At 37.4% G+C, this 11,226-nt stretch overlaps 1 protein-coding gene across 1 annotated transcript; it reads right to left on the reverse strand.

Annotated features, from left to right (window-relative positions):
* Positions 1-3,451: 3,451 nt before the first annotated feature.
* On the reverse strand, positions 3,452-8,976 carry LOC108674605. Its single transcript, XM_018162569.2, has 4 exons — positions 5,819-8,976; positions 5,191-5,294; positions 4,637-4,867; positions 3,452-3,595 (listed from the first exon to the last, which is right to left on the reverse strand). The coding sequence occupies exons 1-4, from the start codon at positions 8,940-8,942 to the stop codon at positions 3,452-3,454; spliced, it is 3,603 nt and encodes a 1,200-aa protein (XP_018018058.2). The 5' UTR covers positions 8,943-8,976.
* Between the last annotated feature and the right edge of the window lie 2,250 nt (positions 8,977-11,226).

Raw genomic sequence — 11,226 nt, forward strand, 5'->3', positions numbered from 1 at the left:
CATCATGCTTTCCCCCCCTACTATCCAAAGGATTAGTTTTAATTTGGTCAAGATACATTCTATACTCTTTCAAATGTTTACGTTTAAGGTGGCAAACTAGATTAGAATAACTTTTTTCATCAAATTTGACATTTACCCCAGCAAATTCACAAAAGTTACATTTAGCATTGAATGAAACACGATCTACTGATTCTGTCCAAGGCGTTTCACGTATAGGACTGTGTTGCCGAGGCAGTTAACAAAACGAACAGGGGTTTTCTTCTTTATTGTTCTTGTAAGCTGAAAGTAGCGAAACAGGAAATGTTTTACTGCATGGGGGCATCGTGATAGGTTGAACACAGTAAAAAAAGATTGACACAGGCTAAATGAATTAAATTAAAAGTCGCAATAACAGTCTCGACTGAATCGATCGAGAGTATTCTTTACAAGATTAACGAATATTCATGGCATTTAGTCCAGTCGCGTAAAAACAGGTATTCACAACTAATCCAAATATACACCAGAGTAATACTGCGTCCGCAAAGATAAAATACTTACAGCAGTGATTAAAACCCTAAGGCAATACAATGAGTAGAGAAAATGAAACATAAACGTTAATTGGCGACGCCCTATGCTGTACTGGTGGCTGCAGCTCATATGGCCTGCAGCCTCCCGCCCCGCAAAATGTTGCCACAAAAAAAAAAGACATTTGACTCCCGTCTGACCGTGTCATTAAAATCGTTTTACTAGCGAATACGTGACAGATTCTATTCTAGTAACATTTTTGAAGGCAAACTTAAGTATGCGATGATTAGGGGTTGCCATGATGTACAGGCTACAGCAACAGTTTAAGTCTTTAGAAGAAGAGAGATGATCTAAGCCCTGAGGAGTGAGGAACAAACAACAAAGGATTAAGAATGAACATCTTTGTAAATGGAAATTGCCATGGCTGCCAGGCTGAAACTCAAAGTCAAAGAACAAATTTTAAATTAAAAACTAAGATTAATTAATTCCAAAATGAACAATTGATTATCTTACTTAGTAAGACAGATTCAGTGACCACAGTGTAAAGTCCAAAAAGAATAATTGCCGCAAATCCACAGACAACAATGACCTCAATGAGTGATATTTAGAGATTTAAAATTATAATGCAATTGAAAAACAGAAAAAGGATCAGGAAAATCAATTTAATCAAATATCAAGCCTCAAGGCAAGATTAACAGGAATTCCAGGAAAATAGAAATGGTTAAGACAAAAAAAAAACATCAAGCAAGATTCTGCAATAATGAAGATAAATCAAGAGTTAAGTCAAAGCAAAATTTAGTATATATTTCTTCGCCAAAGCCAAGGGACGAATTAAGGGGGGGTTAAGACGAGGCCCGGGAGTCACCGTGCCATAATGTAGTCCATTAAGTTGAAAAATTGACAATATAATGCTCATTGCCTACGAGATGACCAATTTGAAGAGGCAATAGAATAGAATAGAAGTGTCGGCGCTGAAGAAATAGGCCCATGGCCTGTTGCCGATTCTTGAACTTTTCGTGACTTGATTCACAAGGGATCCGGCCTTTGGAACCCGATCTTTCCATAGCTGACGATTGATTGAGATAGCTGCTGGACTTATTGCCTGGTCCGTAATTTGCTAGGCATTTTAAATACCAAATCACCAATTCAATTCAATTGAACAGAAATTCAAAATTCAGAGAAGGGCTGTGCCGCTGTGAGAGTGACTGAGTGAGAGTGAGACCAGCTGAGCTGGTCTTGCAGCCCTTCTTTGAATTCAGTGAACAAGGAACATCAAAAACTAATGAATGCAGCTTGATAAAACTTCGAGCACTGGAGCACATATTCATTAGGACCTAATGGCAATGTTTAGCTTGTAATTTTTTTTTTAATTTCACCTTCATTCGGGAGTCTGTTATATAACTCCCGGAGTTATATGGCATTATGGCAATATGGACCAAAATTTGCAGTGATCAAAGAATTTCTTCCAAACCACTGAACAATTTGAAATTGTGAACAATATTTTCAATGTAAATTCCTAACTACTACCAAACAGTGACTTCACGCTTGTGAATATTTATTCAATTCGGAATCATGGTCTGCCTGTGGGCTGTGTTGTGTAATGTGTACAAATCATGAAATAAACGTATGAACTTCTGACTTCAACTTTGCTGACTGCCATCTCCTCCTACTGCCCCTTTCTTTCTCACCACCACTTCAGATCTTTCCACCGCCCCCCCAGGGGGGCGATATCGCCCACTTTGGGAACCACTGGGCACTGTTCTGTGTTCTAAGTCACTTCTAAGTTCTAACCATTTATTTAATTACAGAAGCAAAAATTACTACTTCAGTTTTATTCACGGCAGCTCAGCTTAGGACTCGTCCTTACAAAACCGTCGTTCCTAGGCCAAACAAGAGGATTACTGCAGACTGTGCAGTAATCCTCTTACTTCGACGGCCAGAGCACTCCAGGATGGCTAATGTAGCTAACCATAGTTTCGAGAGACCGGCTTGAGTCGTGACGATGCGTTCGTTCCGCTGTTACGTTAATTTAAAAAGTATTGCATTTTCAATTCCAAATCGAACGATTTTAATTTTTTCATGGGACAATTTCACATCCATAATGAATCTCGTTTGTTTAATTATGATCAGTTTTTGTTTCAAACGTCATGCCAAATCCAAGTTATTTCTAACACGTAGGTGCCTGTGATTTCAACAATGACGATCGAAGTAGACCAAGGCTCTAATTACTCTCTATGCACTTAAATACAACTTCCTGTCAGTTTGCCAATGTGTACACAAGTCTCGTTTTAATTGAACCTCCCGTAATTGAACCATTTCAGAGATTGGAGTAACAATACGTGTTGTAGAGAATGTGTGTTCGAATAGAGATTACAGTTTATACAAGACATTTGAGCTCTGAAGCGAAGACCGCGTTTAATCAACGAGCTTTTTATTTGTTACCATTTTTATTGGATATCAAACAATAAATTTACGAAATACTTTAATATCATAGGATAATTGCATTTATTTAATTAATAGGAGCTTTTTGCTTGACTGGGAACCAAACGCCAATATTTCCTTACATTAAACGTAGCCTAAACTGGCAAGAACGCAGTGATTCCCCGCTGGAAAATGCAAGGCGTGGGCCGCTGCAGTGGAGGAGCGTNCATTGTATCAATGTAATGATAATTATTAACATGGATGCTTTATTGTTCACACTTTCCTTGCCAACAACGCAAGCCTAACAGCCATTGTATCAATGGCACGATTATTTAAAGACGAGTATTCAAGCAAGGGTCAGCTCTGAGCATCACTATAAAGCATGCTGATGGTACATAGGGTAACTAAGCTTGCAAGCTTACGTTTACACTATTTATGGGGAGCCTACTTTCCCTAGGGGCAAAGAAAAAGTATGCTTTTTGATAGAATAAAAGATAACAGAATGATAACTAATATAATATCATTGTCATTTATCTAGTGGTGAATGTTTAGCAGATTTACTTTGATGAAGCCTATTGGGCAGTAGCTTGGGGCTGGATGACTTGAAGACGTCGCCGCTGCCACCAGCGCCTGCTGCAGCTCCCCTAGCAGTGGACGACTCGCCGCTGCTCTGTAGGTGCAGAGGCAGGTCATTTCAAGACAGGTTTATGCCTACAGGTTAACAATCCCTACATCGCTATCAATGATTGGTCACAATCAGCAACTAAGCCCAGTCTATATATGAACTACAAGCTGAAATAGAAGAACAATTGGTGTGGAGAATTGCATATTTCACTGACGTAGCAGATGACTATATATAATTAATTAAGAGAAGTACGGTAAAGACATGAATGAATTGATTGCCACAAAATGCAATAAAAACTAAAACATTAGACTAGGAATCCTATCAGTCAGTAATTTAAACATGATATAAACTAATGGAGGATTAAGACTTGGTTTCTGCCAGTGTTTATCTACAGAATTCCAGTTCTGCTTTGTGCTAATAACCTTCACCTGGAGAAAAAATGGAATATCCTTCACAGTAAAAGAAGAGACTAGCATAAATTTGAATGAAGGTGTGACGTATGAACTTAATAATGATTCTCTGGCAGCAGCCTAAAGCTAAGCTGAAAAAATGAATGCCAGTTTATCCTTCCTTAGCTTTAGCGCTTAACACGTTAAGTTGATACCTTAAACAGCCTTTGCCTTAGCTGAACTTCCAGGCACTCTTTATTACCAAAATTGTATATCAGCAAATATGGCCCAAGCTAAAGGTCTACTGAAAGCTCATGGAATTTGGCAAAGGGAAAATTAGTCGTTTTTTTGAAGCCAAAATTTGTCTATTCTCATTGAGAAATCTAGAATTGAAACAAATAAGAAGTAAAAATGCTTTAACAAATCCCAGCTAATGAAATTCATATACTTGCAATAAGAATATGATAACAAAGCTGGGTATCTAAAACTATATCACTTGCATATGGTAATTGACCAAGCAATTTCCCCCAATTTTAAAAATTGCAATCAATTTTAATTGATGATTCAAGCCACTTGTTATTTTGAAGCATTTCAATGAATCAGTTCATGCTTTGCCTTAACGCTTGTTTCACTCAAGGCAATGGAAATTAACAATTTAGGGCCCGCCAAGTGTCATGTAAATGACAATACCACCCACCTGTCCCTCAGCTCCATCAGTGATGAGCAAATAACACAGAGGGACGTCGTGGCCATCAGGAGCCATGGCAATACCACCCACCTGTCCCTCAGCTCCATCAGTGATGAGCAAATAACACAAAGGGACGTCGTGGCCATCAGGAGCCTCCATTGGAGCTTCCCTCTTGCACGGCACACACAATGGGGGAGGAACCAGCAGGCCCCCCCACCCGGGGCTGGGGGGCTCCAGTGCCTGCAACAACACGTGATTATGTTGGTTAATTTAAAATTGAATTAGACCAGCATTACATGAATACAGAAGAAAATATACAATAAATACAAATGAAGAGAATCATAAAACATAAAAGTAACCCAAGGAAGTTCCCTATCAAGCAATGTCTTCATGGTAAAAGAAGTAAACTATGAAAGCTTGTCTCTTAGTATGAGAACAAACACAAATATGCTTTCATGAACTTATTTAACCTAAATTTTTATCAACTGTAAACCTTGGGTTCCATGATATATTTAATGAGTGAAATTGTATTATTGCACAGAACATGTACCGTATATGTATACCTTATCATCATAGGAGAAGGGTTCCTCCTTGACATCTACATCCTCAGTCCCATCCTCAATCTCGTCCTTGATGTCAACAGGAGATTGAGCATCAGCCTCTAATGCTGCGCAAAAAAAATTATTTATGATTTTTCAAATTCCAGAAACTCTAACAATTGTGAATAATGATGACAAAAATCAATATATTCCTGAGATAGGAATTTTCCTAATGTACAGAACATGAGAATTTTCTGCTGCCCTTGTGAAATATTTCATACAATGGAATTCCAGCATCTGAACCTCACACATTTTGCATTTCAGTCTCCAATCCCAGAAAGAACAGACACAAACATGGCAAGAACTTCTTTCATTTCAAGCATTACCTGAAGACTTTCATACAATGGAATTCCAGCATCTGAACCTCACACATTTTGCATTTCAGTCTCCAATCCCAGAAAGAACAGAAACAAACATGACAAGAACTTCTTTCATTTCAAGCATTACCTGAAGACTTTCATACAATGGAATTCCAGTATCTGAACCTCACACATTTTGCATTTCAGTCTCCAATCCCAGAAAGAACAGAAACAAACACAGCAAGAACTTCTTTCATTTCAAGCATTACCTGAAGAATTACCTGAAGACTTACCTTCAGACTTCACTTCTACAGCAGACACTTGAGGGAGGCTCTGCTCAGCACACCAGAGACTCCCGTCTGCAGCTTCAGCACATTGTTGCAGGACCATGCGGCATTCTTGAGTATTATAATTGGTCAAGTCTTGTCTCAAGTTGGCAGCATTTTTCTCATTGCATTTTTGACAGTACCAGGGACCCTTTGGTACTCTGTTCATCTTCAAACACTTCAAATGGAACCAGTCTCCTCCTCCAACATTTTTTTCAGTCATTCTTTCAATGTATGATTCACATTTCTGAGCACTGGAACATCCAATAAATTTGGAAGATTTAATTTGAGTTCGACTTTCTTTATCGTTCTTCGTTTGGCAGATGCAATAAACTTCCATTTTATTCTTCTTAAAATTTGCAGTTTCATTCCCTAAATTTAGAGAGGTGCCTCCCATCTGGAATTCTTTGCACCCATTTGGTTGGTCAAATGCTATCATGTTTCTGGCATTACCTGCTTTATTTACTGATGCTGATAAAGGAGGTACAACTTCATCATGTTGTAAAATAGTTACATTTGCAGGTGAGTAATTTATTGACTGAGAAGAAACCACCTCAATTGAATTTGATGATGCTGGAACTTTAGAATTTTCTAGAACATTTGGCCCAGTAAAATACATTTTTGTTCTTTTGCAATCCTCCTGTTTTTGATCAAATGCATTTTTTCTTTTATTTATATATTGATTGCTGATTTTTCCACTAAGTTCATACAAGTAGTTATGAACAGCATCACTCATTGTATTAGATTTTTTATTTTTCATTAGAGATTCACCATGTCTGCTCAGAAATATTTGTTTTGCAAGGTCAGCATCATGCTGTACTATATTTGTGTTGCATCTGAGAAATACTTCCATCTCAACACTGTCACTGGTGGTAGAATCTTCAGTTATTATTTTCTTAATGTCATACATGGATTCAGATCTGCTCATTATTGATGCCACATGTGACATCACTCTCTCTGTGGCCCCAAGAGAAGGCTTCATGAGCTGGATGATTTCAAGGCAGCGAATGATGTTGGTTGGATACACATTTTTCTGATTGTTTTCTGCAATGTAATGAGCAAAGGCATGGGTATAGGATTGTGATATAGATGTGCCAGACCTGATAACTCTGTTGTTGGGTGCAGCATGCCATTCAGTTTGGAAAATTGCCATGAATTTTTCATAATCACTTATCAAACAACCACACTCATCAACTCCCTTGCACTTGCTTCCACAAGACACAAATTGGATGTTCACAGAATTGAACAGTTGCTTGATAGCAGCTAATTTGTCCTGCAAATTGTTTTCAAGGTGAAGTGAAAACAATTGTGTTGCAAGAGCAATGGGCTGAGGGATCTTCAAGTAATTGGGAGCTACATTACAAATTTGGTCAATCCATTTAGAATTGTCATTCATCAAATTGCTCACAATGTCTTTCCTTGAAGCTTCAAGCTCTCCTCTTGTTTCTAAGTTGAGCTTCACTGCTGTCTGGCACAAATTTATATAGTCATGGTCAGAATGATTGGAAGCTTCAGCACATGACCTAACATTTCCATCCTTCACAAAACTTTCAACATCAATAGAAGGCGTCTTCAAGTCCTGCAATTCTGATGCCAGGCTGTCAACTAGGTGCTTGTATTGAAATGGTCCGAAGTGAATGTTTTGAGCTATTTTTTCTTTCTCAGACATGAGCTTGTAGAGTCTTCTAATAAGCATGACTTTAATTACAAAGGAATCATTGAGTATTAATTTCAGTATGTCTATTGCTTCATTACTTTGGAAAGTCTGGGTATTTATCAGCGCAGGAAGTGCTTTAATCATGATGGGCAAATTTTTCAAAATTGCGTCCAAGTGAAGGTGTAGGTATTCCGCAAAATGCATCTGACACTGGTCTGGTATTTTAGTGAACCTTGATCCATGATAAATGTTTTTGTATCTAGGAATCATATTTTTTACAATAATGTGGTCATTGACAAATGCTGCAACACTTCTACAGATTGATAAAGTATCAGAAACCCATTTAGGCATGGAGTTGTGCAATAAATTTTCCATTTCATGGCAGAAGTCAGGGAGGCCATTTAAGGTCTGAAATTCACTTGACGTCTTAAGCATCTCAATCATACCAGTTTTCTTTCCTGTGCATACAGCTGCACTATCTGTGCACACAAAGGCAACTGATGTGGGGTCAAGGAATAGAGAAATATTTTCTTTAACATGATTAGTAGTAGCCATTGCATCTCCCTGCTTGATCATTGGAACCCCTAAAACAATTTCTTTGGTCATTCCATCATCATTAACATAGGTTGCAACAATGGCCTGTCGAGATGCATCCTTTTGAGCAGTGCCCTCATCACAGCTGATAGTGATTTTTCTCTTGCCGTTTGTTGCTGCAAAAGTGCTGCTGAAAAATCTCTTCATGGTGGTAGCACAGGCTTCATAATTTGCTGAGAGAACATGGCAGATATCAGTATGCATTTGATGTCGGTTGCCCAATGGATTGCTCAAGTGTGATGGGCTGATAAGGGACAGAAAAGCACACAAGGCAGTATACAATCTGAATGGTAATAAATGAGAAGTCCTGAAGATTCCAGCAATCATAGTGTTTCTTGTTGCTTTTTCCTGTTCTTCTCTAGTTGGGAATCCTAATTTTCGTTGGGTTCCATCATTGGCTTGGCCAAATTCCAAAGCTTCTTTGTGTTGTTTACTTTGCAGGTGCATTTTCATGGCTATATTTTTGTTCCTGGTGGTGGTGAAGGTTATTCCCTCGGTCCAGGATTCTACAATTTTACGCTTACCTTTGCTAAGACATCCACAGCTTAGGCAGACTTTACAAAAATAAACAATTTGATCATTTTTACTGTTGTACTGTGATAAGAAATTAGAACCATCAAAGGTTTTGGCATTGTCTTGTGAAATTATTTGTTTTTCTTCCTCTGTCCTTTCACAAAGCTCCTCAAACTTCCTTTTGCAGCAACAATCTTTTGTTTTGTGCCTGCATTCATCAAGTGCAACCTTCAATGAAGCTTTGAAGAATATATCTGCAGCTTTAAGCGAATGACAAGATTTGCATACAGGCTTGTACATCAGGACAGGTTGCATTTCTCTATTCATGGATGCAGATGAATGACTATGTTGTTCTGGAATGTGTGAAGGTGATGAAATTGATTAGAAATCATGAAAAATTAGAAATGATGAAAATGTTTAGAAATCATAGAAAATTTAGAATCATGATTTATTCATTAGAATCAATTATTTAATCAGAATTGATAAATTGATTATTGATTACCAATTGTTGATTGATATAGCTACCATCAAATGGGTAATAAGGGATGGGCAGGGTAATAAGGGACAGGCAGGGTAATAAGGGACAGGCTTTCAACATTTCATAGAAATGTTGTAGCAGCTAAACTAATTAAAATATTGCAAAGCAAAAAATAGTGGAATAAAGTTCAACATTTTTCCTAGCTATGTAGCATAAAGCAAGTTTAGAAATCATACATTTACTACCTCTAAAAAATCCTTGAAAAAAAGTACAAAAAGTGAGATTTTGGAAAAGTACCTCTGCTAAGGTCTGCAGCAAAAAAAAAATATATACTGTATTAAAAAATTTTACCCACATAAAAGTGGCACACAGGTGTTGGCTTAAAAATGTGATTGACGGAATTAGCACATCTCATTCCAGAAAAAAATGACGGCCATTTCTGCACAACAGGGTAATAAGTGATACCCCCCCTCCCCGGGGTAATAAGGAACCCCCCTGAAAACACATTTACAGTAGGGCCCTGGTTAGCAATGGCTCCAGTTAACAAAAAAAATCAATTAACAACAAAGAATTTCGATTAGATTTACCTCCCTCAGTGAAAAAATTTCACTTGACAAAAAATTAGTGCATCATTGGTCCTCACCAAACTGTGCATAGAATGTCATAGATAGAATTGTTCACCGGGCAACATAGATAGGAGACAAAATGGATTGTGTCGTGCCCATTGGGAGTGAAGAGGTGCTGCACGGAACTGATGTGACTTTCTGTGTTGTGCTAGGAGACAAAATGAATTGTGTTGTGCCCTTTGGGAGTGAAGAGGTGTTGCATGGAACTGATGTGCCTTCCTGTGTTGTGCTAGGAGACAAAATTAATTGTGTTGTGCCCATTGGGAGTGAAGAGGTGCTGCACGGAACTGATGTGACTTTCTGTGTTGTGCTAGGAGACAAAATGGATTGTGTTGTGCCCATTGGGAGTGAAGAGGTGCTGCACGGAACTGATGTGACTTTCTGTGTTGTGCTAAGAGATAAAATGGATTGTGTTGTGCCAATTGGGTGAGAAGGTGGGAAATAGGATTTCATCATGCTTTTCTCTCTAGCATCCAATGAAGAATAATTTTTTCTTTTTTCAAGATAAGCATTATACGCACTCAAGTGGTGACGCTTTAGGTGTTTAGTCAAATTACTGTAACTTTTTGTACTGAACTTTACAATTCCCCCACCAAATTTACAAAAATTACATTTAGCCTGCAATGAACCATTCTCTACAGATTCAACGTTTTTAAAGGCAAACTTAATTATCGGATGATGAGTAGGGATGGCCATTATGTAGAGCTTTCGAAGAAGAAAGTTGACCTGAGGAAAAATTTCACAAATTGTAAATGGAAATAATGTGTTATATAACAATGATATAATATTTAATTTTGATTTAACCCTTACACAGGCAAGATATCATGTATGGTCACATAAAATTGCCAGTTTCTGGTTTGTGTCTGAGGCTTCCTTATTATACCTCAGTCAATCACTAATTATCTGACCATCAACTCACGCATGGCATCACCACCTGCCATGCTGAAAAATTGAAATATGAGCATTTAAATGACAGTTTCAACTTGGACAACGAAATTCATGCTCTTTTTTCATTTTTCAAATGATGAAGTATCAATATGTATTTAATATTTAAGGCAACTTGATTGAATTAAAATTTTATATTACTAATTTTTCATAAACATAAACTCAAGTTTAATAATAAAAAAAATATTTTGGGTAGTGACCGCATTTAATATATTCAAGTGTGATTTAAAACTCCAGTGTGGAAAATTTTAAAAATATATACATATAAATATTTTGTATAACACTTCTTACTTTCTTAAACAAGGTTTTCTGGAATTTTAATTTTTGGATATTTAAATTCTAGCCTATGGAAGAGTTAACAAATACATTCAATGATGAATTAAATGCTGAAGAACTGCACAGTGCAGCTCTGCTACAATTTCTATCATATGCAGCATGATTAGTGGCAAACAAGAGATTTATTAGGCTTATTTTGAATTGCCTAATATTGTTATAAATTTCATTCAAAATCTATATGATAATGCAAGTATCCATGGTACTTTACTGGACACTGATCTACTAA

The sequence above is a fragment of the Hyalella azteca genome, unplaced genomic scaffold, assembly GCF_000764305.2.
Source record: "Hyalella azteca isolate HAZT.00-mixed unplaced genomic scaffold, Hazt_2.0.2 contig654, whole genome shotgun sequence".
Classification (NCBI taxonomy): domain Eukaryota; kingdom Metazoa; phylum Arthropoda; class Malacostraca; order Amphipoda; family Hyalellidae; genus Hyalella; species Hyalella azteca.